Genomic DNA, 12,372 nt, shown 5'->3' with positions numbered 1-12,372 from the left:
GTTCCCTGTTTGGCATCTGTTTGTCATGTGAAGGGTCTTGGGGTCTGGATGTCTGCCATATGCACAGGATAAAGAGCAAGAAATAGTTCTGCAGCTGACCTGTCAGCTGTACAGGGCTTCACTATACTGAGAACATGATTATGTGTTACTGGAACTTACGTCAGAGTTTGATGAGGGTCTTTTAGCAGTTCTGTTGAATTCTCTCTGAAAGAGAAACCAAACATCAGAGAAGGAAATGTTCTAGACACTTCCTGTGCTGCAGACTCAGGTTAGAGCTGGCAGGAGAAGCCACCTTCTCACCTTGGTCTCAGTGCACAAGCAATGACATTAACCTCTACATAATAGCTACTTGTACACTATCCTCCCAGGAGGACTTTGCTGCTTCTGAGGGCAATGATTGACCTGCTTTGCAGTTGGACACCAAGTCAGTCATTGATTTATGTTGTTATTTCTCAGACTGGAACGTGAGATGTCCTCATCCATGTGCCTGAAAGCATGGGTCCTGTCAAATCTTTGCTCGTGACTGGCATGGCCCTATGACTTGCAAAATCTGCACCTTTTTTCTCTATCCCACAGTCCTCACCAGTTGTACCATGTAGCCACTGCTATTAGTGCTTGTTCTTTCTTTGCTGGGTGTTCATAACCTTGGCTTGGCTCCTTTGTTAAAGAGCTGAAAGTCTGACATATATGCACAGGCCTGTCCTGAGCTCTGGTGCCATGGCCAAGACTCACAGTACTGGGGAGTGCCGGGTGTGAGCAGGGTGCAGGCCCGGTGTGCCCCTAGGGTGAGATGTCTGCCTCTGCCTGCAACCAGCTTCCAAAGCTGCATGGTCACCAAACTTCAGGAGAGTGATTTTATTTTATTATTTTATTTTATTTTATTTTATTTTATTTTATTTTATTTTATTTTATTTTATTTTATTTTATTTTATTTTATTTTATTTTATTTTATTTTATTTTATTTTATTTTATTTTATTTTATTTTTTATTATTTTATTTTATTTTATTTTATTATTTCATTTCATTTCATTTCATTTATTTTTTTCTCCACTAAACCTTTCTAAAAGTTTGCAGGAGTTTCTGATTTTGTTGAGTGCTTGGGATTCCAGCCATTGGGGTCACTTTACTGTTGATGCTGCCTTTGTACTGCAGCTCCTGAGCAGCCCACTGGTGTGGCTGGGAGCTGCCTGCAGCCCTGCCTGCAGCTCTTGAGCTTCTACAGGCCATGGTGAATGGACTGGCTGTGGTGCATGGAGCTTCCCTTTCCTTTCTACACAATCAGCATGCAAGGAGTGCAGGAAGCCTGAAGGCTACAAAAGGAAGAGACCTGTGGCCAGGACTGAAACTGGGATGGAAAACACTTGGTTTCACTAGAGGAAAAACATGTAAAGTATAGAATATGAAGCTTTAGGAGAAGGTTATGCAATTTTTGACCTGTGTCAAATGTTCTGTCTTTTTCTGGGATTATTCGGTAAGAAATAGCCGATGGTGTCCAAGCTGACCAAGAGAAATAATGCTATGTGGAAAAAAGCTACAAAAAACAGGTGGAGAGACACCAACAGAAGGGCTGTTGAGGGAAGAGCCTCCAAATAAGATGTATTGTAAGTGAGAAGAGCAGAGCCAATATCACACCCAAGAAGCAATGTGCAGCAGTTTTGCAAAGCTTCCACAGTAACATCAGGTGTTGTTTTTGGCTCTGTCCCCTCATTCTCCCTGTGCCATTCTTTGGGAATGAATGTGCCAATATTGGTACATCTCAGCCAGTTGTAACACACTCAAGGACATTTCTGTTTAATCAAAAATGAGAAGGGTAAATACAGTTTTTACAATATCTAAGGAAAGCTTTGGGTAGCTAATAATATATTAGATCAATCCTGAGGGTAAGAAGATAGGAACACACTTAAGCAATGATATAAACTGTTCAAATAGCTACCACTCAACTATTTAATTAATGATTGTACAGCTTGTGAATCAGTGAAACATTTTTGGTTTCAATTCTGCAAAGGTTATTGATTCAGAGCTTCCATTATTTCCTAAGAGCTGCTGATACGAATTTTGGAAATGTCCCAATATCTATAATCTGCTATAAAATAATGTACACACAGGACACGTTTTACTTGGCTGTATTTATGGTCACAAAGAAAAATCTCTTGACCTGATACAGTGAGGTCAAAGAACAATTTACGTTAGTTTTTTATTCTGAATAGATCTCTCAGCGCAAGGAGAGGAATAGAAGGTTATGTGATGCCCATAGGGTGTTCTCAAGATATAATATGGACCTCTTCTGGCAACTGTGTCCCTCCCTAGCTGCTCCCAAGCCAACACAAACCAAATAACATATGAAAGAGTAGACCCAACCCAGTGTGTTGTCTGAATGCATAATTGTTGCACTGTGCAGCAGATAGAGCAGCCAGCACAGCCAGCACGCAGAGTGAGATGCAGATGCTCATTTCTTTGATAACAGAATAATCATTTCTAACTATAATTTCACAATATTTATTTTATTTTTTTTCTACTATCAATAATGTCTGTATCTAAGACTGGTAGATGCAGTGTCTAATTGGAGCCAGGGGCACTTCAGTGCAGAGATGAAATCACAATCTTCAAGCTCAGTTTTGATGCAGTAGCAATGTTTTCAATGCAGATTCCAGACACTCATTACTGAGTGCCTCCTCAATGCTGTTATTTATTCAGGTTCTTTGTTATGCAATGCAATTCATCTTATAAGAGGAAGAATACCTATCAAGGTAACAAGAAGTGCTATGTTTTAAAAAACAAATGGTAATTTTGGGAACAAATTTTCTGAGTGGTCATTTTAAGACACTACATGAATAAAGCTCAATAAAATACTGAGCTCCCTGCTCTCTGAAAATTGGCTGCACTGAAGAGCTTGTATCCATTTGCAGGCAGCCCCATGACACTGACAGTGACACCAACACTGACACCACTGACACTGACTCCTCTGTGTGTGAAGCCGCGGTCCATTGTGGCCAATTCTGGGCTCATCCAAGGGCCATGGAGAGGAGTCCTCAGGCATGGGAAGGCCTGAGATGTGGGTTGGGCAGTAAGGGCAAGGGGCAACTCAGCTCATGGGATGCAAAGGACACCAGAGGACAGCTGAAGTAAACGTGACAGCCACTTCACAGCACTTAGTGACAGCGTTTAAACGTGCTCTGCCTCAAAGGCAGCTGTCCGGCTTAGAGCACACACAGTCTTCAAGCTGCCTGCCTGAGCTCATGAATAGAATTAGCTGGAATTTGGTCAAGAATAAGAAGATGCAATGGTTCTAAAAGCTGTATAGTATGTGCTGAAAAACATCCTGATACCTTAATAAGGTACTAGAGGAATAACTCTGTATCTGTTTTCATATATTTCATTACTGATCACAGACAATGAGATTGTGACTCAGATAATTTTGTGGTATCGAAAAGAAAGCTGTTTGGGATGCCATTGTTTCTGTTTGTTTGTTTGTTTGTTTTGAGGCAAGCAAGAGATCAGAGCAGGAACTCTGAGTGGATAAGAGTATTAAATTCATATTTACCAGCAAGCCGTAACCTTCTGGGATGTTTGTTTAGATACTTACAAGTCTAGTCATACATTTCTCTATACAGAAAACATTTGGGTGCCACTTATTTCTTTTGTACACTCTATGCTTGAGAAGATTTTCAATTTCTTTGAAAGCCCAGTGAAGTCTCTGTCAAGAATCAAAACTTTTATATATCACTCATTAGTATTCTGAATGTCTAAGTGGAATAAATATCTGATCTTTGCCTTACCAGAGAATGAGAAGGAAATAATTTGGCAAAAATCTCATCCATCAATAAGATCTATTCTCCCAAGACTTAGCAAAACTTAAAGTGCCCAATGCATTTACTTATCTTTGCAGTTCCATCTCTCTACTACTCACAGCTACAATTTCTTTTCATCATATCCTTATATCATATTGAAATGATGCTCTGCTTCCAGAAATAAATAAATAGGTGGTTTGCTCTACAGGTGTGGGATATCTATATACAAAATAAAATACTTTTAAAAACCATTTTTGGAAGGTATTTGGAAATCTTTCTGTTTACTTCAGATGCTAATGCTTTCCAGTTGCTTAAATAAGACCAGTACTGTTTATAATCTTACTTTTTGGTCTACTTTTTTCCCAAATTGTCAAAGTAAGGCAATGATAGAAAGGGCTTTTAGGAGATGTAATAGAGAAGGTTGCATATACAAGAGGTGCTAAGGGCTATGTGTGCTCTTTGTAGAAGTTGTCTCACAGAGCACCGAAAGAGTAAGTTGTATTGGTCTCTTCATAGTTCAGAAAGTAATGAATGTTTCTGAGTGCCATCTGCAGGTTATTTCACTATTTATACACATATTAATCCTGTTGTTTGTTAGCTCTTTGAAGGAAAGTCAAAAAGGTTGGTGCTCCAAACATGTCAAAACCCAAAAGCTCAGTTTCTGCTAAATGGGGTCCTTCACAATTCTCTTCTGAAAGAAAGTGCTGTCCCTCTGGTGTTTAACCACCCAGAAATGCATGCTCTACTTCAGAGAAAAGCACCACGTTACTCAGAATTATCACTATCCTCTGCTGAAATGTTAGGCATTACCAAAGTCTGTAAATCTCTAGTACTGAGTTTCTCTGTGGTGAACCACTGGCACTGGATGCACTATAAAGTCCCTCATTGCATTTGTTGCACTGTACAAGTAGAAAATTACGGCTCTGCTGCCTGGTAAGGTCTCACCTTTCTGTGATCTTGCTCTGTATTTTCCTTTGTTTGTTTTGTATTCCTCTAATTGTGGAAATAGGTGTTAGTGTCATGCATTTGACACAAAAAGATATATACTGTACATTCCAGCCAAGCTTGATACTACTGTAATTTCTTTTATGGTCTTTATTTGGTGTCAGGTGCCACTTCTGTGTAAGCAATGGCGCAGAAAAAGAGGAGTACATTAGCTGTAATGTAGTAATGGGAAATGCACACTCCACTGAGGCAGTGAAAGATTATCCTTAACTATGATTTGAAGCTGTAACATTTGGACACACTTTTTCCTGTTCCCTATATTCATTTTTAGCCAAATAACGTTGAATATGCTGAAAAATAAATTCTATGGCACCACCATATAGTAAAGTGTAATTCGCTGAAAAATGACAGCATAGAGAAAAGCCTGTTTTAGAGTGAATGCTACATGAATCCTGCACAAAGCATTGTGTCAGAGCGTGGAGGCAGCCTAACTGATTCTTGAACATTTCCAATATAATGTGTTCTCTGTTTTATTGAAGGAAAGCGTGGACCTGGGAGAGATCATGTTTTCCCTTTGTTATTTGCCAACTGCAGGTCGCCTCACCTTAACAGTCATTAAATGCAGGAATCTCAAAGCTATGGATATCACTGGATACTCAGGTAGGTGCCTGATCACTGAGAAGGGCCCCATTGCATCCACACTTCCCCCTCCTCCCTTGAGATAGCGTCAGTGGATAGTGGGCATATGTCTCTTGGTGCTAAATGTGTCATCACTGAAATCCGTGGCAAAGTTTTGTGCGTGCTTTAAGTATGCACAAAATTTTAAAAGTAGAATTATCTATTCAACACATTCCCAAGGGCATAAATCCAGGGAAGATGATTCTATATCTGAATGTGCTGTTCAAGGAGACTGCCAGTGTACTGGTGTTCTACATGAAAAGCAGTTTCTTTTCCAGAGATCAATGTCATAGTATTTGAATTTCATCAACAACTTGTGTAAAATACAGAAACAGTACAGTAAAAGATCTTTGCAGAAAACATTTCTGCTTAGCTGGAGCTTGATGCTATTTGAAAAGTCTGAGGATTAAGACTTCAGATAAAGCCAGCTCAGCATTTCTGTAATAATATGCTGCAGGTTTAGTGCCACTTCAAAATGCATTGAAATTGCCCAAGCAGCCAATATAACAAACAGAAGCTGTTTGTATCTAAAGTGCATTCTGCTATGGTCAGCCAGTAGAAAGCATGCGAGGTAGAGCTGCCCTAATACCTTCTTTTTCTGCTCTCTAACAATTGGAAAATGGTTTTTAAAATTCCTCTATTCGCTGTAACTCTGCTCCATAATTTTAACAAATGGATAGAAAAAGATGCCTGTAAAATAACCTCCTCTTCCAGTTTTGATCCTCAAAATTCTGCATTACATTTTGTTCTTAGGCAAATTTTGAAGAAGTTCCAGTTTTGCTTCACAGAAAGCAATAAGATTGCTTTCTGTGTCCATGCAATTAATGCCTGAGTGCCCAGTGCCCACTATCAACATCGGATGAATATTGGCTCTAGGTTTAAGATGTGGCCTTTGTATACTTGCAAACCCTTACCACTGATAGAAACAGCTGATTATTTTTTTCCTTCTGAGAAATCCGCAGTGATGGTTCTTCAGTGCCTGAACCTCACAGAACTGTAGAATGCTTGGGGTTGTAAGGGACCTTTAAAGAACATCTAGTCCAACCCCTCTGCAGGGGCATGAGGTTGGTCAGCATTCATACCAGTACAAGGAATTGTGGATTCTATTGGTACAGAAACATCATTTTTTTTCTAAAAATACATTTGAGGAGAGTCTTTGGCTGACAATAATTTAAAGTCTATCCTTGGAAAGTGCTGTTTCTATATAGTAAAGGTAACAAAATAAATCTCCATAAACAGAAGGCTTTCTCCTCTCTCTTCTTCTCAGATCCATATGTCAAAGTGTCTTTGCTCTGTGATGGGCGAAGACTGAAAAAGAAGAAAACCACCATAAAGAAAAACACACTTAATCCCACTTACAATGAAGCAATAATCTTTGACATTCCCCCAGAGAATATGGATCAAGTCAGTCTACTTATCTCTGTCATGGATTATGATAGGTAGGTGGGAGACTCTGGAGAACAGGAGAGGAAAAAAAAAACATTGGGCACAGGTTTTCTGCTCAATAGTAATTTTCCTTACTATCACAACCTTGATTGCACTGCTGTCTGGCATAAATCTGTCTCTCGTGATTTACTGTTAAAAAGCCATGTATACTTATGATCATGGATAATTAGCTGCTAAAATACTACCTATGGTAAAATGGATCCTTTGCTTTATGGCATTTTCTTCAGTGAGTAGTGTGTGTCCCTTTGCTATTTACTTGTCCTGCAATTCATCATCCAGTTTTAGAAAGCAAGTGGCTTCACTCAGAGCAGTGATAGGTGTATGAATTATCCATGACTGAACTTGTTCTTATTCTTGGTGTACACCACTACATGACACATGCTTTCAGATTCTGTATCAGGACTGATCTATACTTCAAATCATTTTAAAGTTTTTATAACTGTTTCTGGTGATGACAGGGACTTGCTGTTCTGAGAGCAGCATGCACAAACAGCATCAGGCCAGATCTTGCTGTTGCAGTGCAGGTATCATGCAGGTCCCATGTTCACTGGCATCATGTCTCATGGTGCTCTGATAACACGGGTCAGAAGTCTCGGTTTGATTGTGCACAGCATTCTGAGCAAGAGATAATTGTGTTGCTTTCCTATTTTTCTTCAGAGTGGGTCATAATGAGATCATTGGGGTTTGCCGTGTGGGAGTCAATGCTGAAGGACTTGGCAGAGACCACTGGAATGAGATGCTGGCATACCCACGCAAGCCCATTGCACACTGGCATCCATTAGTGGAGGTAAAGAAGTCTTTCAAAGAGGTGTGTAGCACTATTCTTTCCTTTTAATGCATATATTGTGCATGGCTGAGCTGTTTCAGGGCTTTCAGAGAGGAGTTACTCTCACCTGGGAGTTCCTGACAAAAGCTGAGGGAATGTTCTCACCAGAAATGAACTCTAGAAAACGAAAACCTCTGTATCATCTTGAAATAGTTTCTTGAGCTTGCAAGCAAGAATGAAAGGGATTGTATTTGCAGATGTGACAGTTTCTGTGGGGTTTGTTTCTTTGTTTTTTTTTTTTTTTTGTTTTATAGAAGACAGAGTGGTAAGGAAAGCAAAAGCTGTTCTGATTGCAGAACAAAGTGTCCAGGGATATCGAATAATTCAAGTTTCAATTTTTCATCCTAAAAGATTTTTTTGTTGACTCATTTCCAAGCCTTTGAGGGAGAATAGATATAACAAATATAATTGCTCTAGGCATTTCCAGAGAAAGAGATTCATTTGATGCAGCCTCAGATGATGACATTGGCCTGAAAAGACTGAGTGCCATTTGGACCTCCTCTAGAATTTTCTTCCTCCTTGCACTCCATTTTCTTACACTCCTATGGAGTTGTCTGCTTTATGTCTTATTTAGCTCATAAATTCTGGAGGAGAGAAATTTGAAGAATGGCACTCATATTATTGACACTTCAGGTATGAAAATAAAGCCAGCATCTGTGACCAGCAGTGGTAAAATAAAAGCAATTAAACCTGTAACTGGGGTTAAGGAAACATGTCTTTCAAAGCCACAGACTAAATTCATAGCAAAGATTACCTTATTTTCTCTTTGAAGTTCAGATACTGAGCTCTAGTAGAAGGCAGATACTAGCCATGGCAGTCCACTATTGTAGTCAAAACGAGTAGGCTCTATTTTTCTTAGAAATCTGGTCTTTCCTCTAACAAGAATACAGCTTGTGCTCAGTATGTTCCATCTCAACTCTTATCAGGCTAGTTTCTAAAATTTGAATTTGCCCATACCACAGGCAGGTCTGTTTCATGTGCTGGTTTCTTTCTTTCTCCAAGCACTTGTAAGCAGCTACTGTATGACTGAGAGGCCAGCCAGCACCTAGCAGATCTCTGCAGCAATTTTCATTCTTGCTCTTTCCCTTAGTGGCCTTTCTCTATCCCAGCTGAAACATGACTGCAGGATGCTGCCCAGAGCCATGACTAATCAGAGGAATTTCCTCTCTTCCTGGACCCAGGTCCACTTACACCTAGTAGAGGAACTTAGCAATTAAATATTTTATTTTAAGGCACAGTGGAGAATATCAGATAAGAGAAATGTAACAATCCACACTCAGTTGTATGAGATCATTCATGAGCTCATATTGCACCACTGTAAATAAGAAGAAATGACCCAGGATCAGTTGTGCAGAACTGGTATAAATCAAAACAGAATTAAAGCAGTGTAGAATTTGTGTATAACAATAATATTGCCTTTGGGTGGTGAGCAGTACCAGGCATTCATTAGGCTTTTTGTGCTAAAACACTAGCACCTTTCACATGAGTCATAACTATTTGGACAAGCAGCATATGCTATCTCATGCTGCCATGGAGAGCTGGGGATCAGCGACTGCTGCATTTTAGCATAAATGCTTAGTGATTTATCATTTGACTAGTTAGCTCAATTCTATATCATCAGTAGCACCTCCTTGGCACATCACCAGCTCTGATCCAGGGGCAGGAGATCCTTCTGCTATTTGTCGTTTATATGACTTTACTACACTATTTTTCAGATGAAAGCTGGAGTTTGAAAGAAAAACTCCTGTAAAATTTTTGAGAATAAATGGAAAGAAAAGGACATCATTATTATGAGAAATTTAGAGAAACTGGAAGACATAAGATGACTCACCACTTAAAATATACTTTAAAAGTTACTGCTGAGCCCCAATAAAATACAAGTGAATCATTTCACCCCTCAGTGCGCAGGTCAGGAGCTTGCCTTAAAAACAAAGAAACAAACAAAAGCACAAACAAACACTCTGATCATCTGTTGTGGTATCTCTGCCACAAGCCAGTGCACAGAGACAGCAAGCAAATGGTCCCTGTGTTTATTTGCCCTTTTCAGCTTTAGCAATGCTGTCTGCAGCTCTATACCTCAGCTTAAAAAAAAAAAAAAAAGGCAGAAAAAGGCACAGGATCCTGGACAGAAATTACAGGGGAAATGCTGTTTGTTGGTTACAATTAATCACATCATCTTTTCCATATATGTTTGTGAATCTTTTAAAAGTAGTTTTGGCTTTGTATCCTGTATCATGCAGCTCCAGGTTCCCAGCAGGTGGAGGCCACCCAGCCCAACCAGGCTGACCTCCGGGCAGCAGCAGCAGGGGCTGGCACAGCCCTGGTGTGGGCCCAGCTGCCGCCATCTCCCTGCGCCTGTCCTTGGCCCTTGTGTCTTCGCTGTGGGGCGGTTCAGTCTGTGCTGGGATTCCCAGCAGCCACTGTCATCATCTCCAAGGGTGTTTGGTGCCAGGGACCAGCAAATGCAGCCTTCACTTTCTGGTTGATCCTCACTGTCTGTTCTCTGTTTGCTCCGGTGATTAGTAATAGCCTCTTCTGTGCGTCTGTTTCTTTCCTGATTGAGTGCTTGAGCTTAAAGTGAAACCAAGAAAACCAGTCTTGAAGCGTCTTTATAAAGGTGTAAGTTGAGAAACAGATCACTGAAGCTATTAACCTGGAGAATACAAAGCTATTTAGTCCCCCTTTCTTCTCTCCAATGCCTCTCCACAGTCATATATCCCTCATGCTCTTGATGAGAGGAGAGGCCTCTTATCACATAGCTCTAGACTACAGACACATGTAGGAAAGAATGGGGAATCTGGAACTTGTTTTCTGATCTACACACATAGTGCCCTGACAGGTATTTCTTGGAAAAGCTCTGTCTAAAAAAGGGGCTTCCACCATATTTTGAATACAGCTCAAAATCATACATGCTGATGAAGTTACGATTAAGAACAATGTCAACAGGGAAGTGTGTTCCATCAGTGAGGACAAACCAACCTCTTGGTCCCCACTGTTGCTGGTGCCAGGATGTGCCTGAAGGACAGGGCTGCTCCGCTGCAGCCCCTTTCCTCCAGCTGCTGAGCTGTACTAATGCAGCCCCAAAACCCTGCTTCTGGGTGGCAGGAGTTGCTAGGGTCTTTTATCTGTGAGCCAGTTTTGCTTTTCTTCCACTGCAGGAGTCCTTAGGGAAGCTTTCTTTTGTCACATGTCATGTCTTTGGTTGCTCCATATTTATCAACAGTGAGTAACAAACTTTAATGACGGTGCTTCTTTAATGACCATCATCATTAAAAAGGAACATGTGCAAATGAATCATTAATTACAGGCTCCTAAGCAGTATCCTCCTCACACTGACTTTTAGAAGGAGAGTTTGTGAACAGAGATTAGAATTCTACTTGCTTTTGCCATTTGGAATTACTCTGACTGAAAGCTCTTTGCTGTTACTTTCTTCTACATTTATCAATACATCAGTCTGCCAGGTTAAGTGATGTGTTTACAAAAAATATAGAGAAAATTACAGTGTATCTTTCCAGACTATGAAGGGGACTTCTGAACATTGGAAATTTCTTTGTTGTATATAAAGAAAAACTCCACCTTATATCACAGAGTAGCATCACCAGTGCAATGCAAAACAGGCCTTTGATGTTGCCAAGTACCTCTGACATTTGGCATGGGAGCATTTATTAGTTTAAAGCATTTCTCCAGAAAAAAAAAAAAAAAAAAAAAAAAGACAACTTTGCTGAGAGCTGTCATGACATAATGAAGAACAACCATTTATCTTTAAAGATATGCAAAACCAACATCTTCCAGACTTCTGGGCATGTTTGACTTCCCATGAGCTGTTCCTAGTTTCTGAGTTGTGCTGTCTGCAGCCTGGTTCATGATTGCCTCTCCCTTGGCAGAATGAGTACCTGGATTTCATGTCTAAGCTGCAGTGGTACTCTGGGAGTGTTTGAGCCCCATTTGGGCCACATGCACTGTGCATACAGTCTGTGATGTTAAATGTTTCCCCTAACAAAATGTGCATGTCACCAGAGAAACAAGTTCCCCAGAATTTATCATGAGTCTGAAAAACTTCATTTTGCACACCCTCGGGATGTTCTTCACAGTAGTTTGGATGCTCTTTCTGTAGCTTAGTGATGTGTGTGCTCAGGACTTGGCAGAAGATGCATTGCTGTGATTTCTCTTTTCCCATGACTAGTTCTACTTGAACTGGTTTGGTGCAATTTGCCTAATGAGTTTTCACCCACAGAAGTGAAATTCATATACACTAAAGTGTGAATGTTATCTAGCAAAGAGTTTGCTTACGTAGGAGAGGAGGGAATTGATCTGGGGGATAAAGAAGCAGTGGAAGTATTATGCCTCTTGTTGTCTTTGGGAGATGTCTATCATTTGTCATTTGAATATAATAAACAAGATGGTGAGATGGGCAAGTACTCAAAAGCTTAAGTAGTAATGATTTTGAATTATAGTAATAGCCCCCAAGGCAGATGACTAATAATTTATGATCTCATAAGTATGGAAGGAAAAAAAAAGAAAAAAAAAAGTATATTCGCTCTGTCTACTCTGATCTGATTTTCATTTTGAGAAATATCTCTGGCACTGTGGACATAGCTTCTATGGAATAATACTACCATTCCAATACTTTCCAATACTGGAAATAATAAATAATACTTTCCAATACAGGAAAGCATTTTTTGCAATTAC

The 12,372-nt window shown here is 40.0% G+C and overlaps 1 protein-coding gene across 2 annotated transcripts in view; it reads left to right on the top strand.

The window, feature by feature from the left end:
- The window catches only part of SYT6 (synaptotagmin 6), a 37,952-nt gene that overhangs the window by 23,612 nt on the left and 1,968 nt on the right, over nt 1-12,372 (top strand). Inside the window, exons 4-6 of one of the 2 annotated variants that reach the window (XM_013092214.4) lie at nt 5,273-5,393; nt 6,679-6,850; nt 7,515-7,665. In XM_013092214.4, coding sequence (XP_012947668.1) covers nt 5,273-5,393; nt 6,679-6,850; nt 7,515-7,665 — 444 coding nt within the window. The remainder of the gene's footprint in view (nt 1-5,272; nt 5,394-6,678; nt 6,851-7,514; nt 7,666-12,372) is intronic. The other variant, XM_072028485.1, reaches the window with a different exon arrangement.

This window comes from Anas platyrhynchos, chromosome 27 (assembly GCF_047663525.1).
Source record: "Anas platyrhynchos isolate ZD024472 breed Pekin duck chromosome 27, IASCAAS_PekinDuck_T2T, whole genome shotgun sequence".
Taxonomy (NCBI): Eukaryota; Metazoa; Chordata; class Aves; order Anseriformes; family Anatidae; genus Anas; species Anas platyrhynchos.
This window is presented reverse-complemented; position numbering and strand designations above follow the sequence as displayed.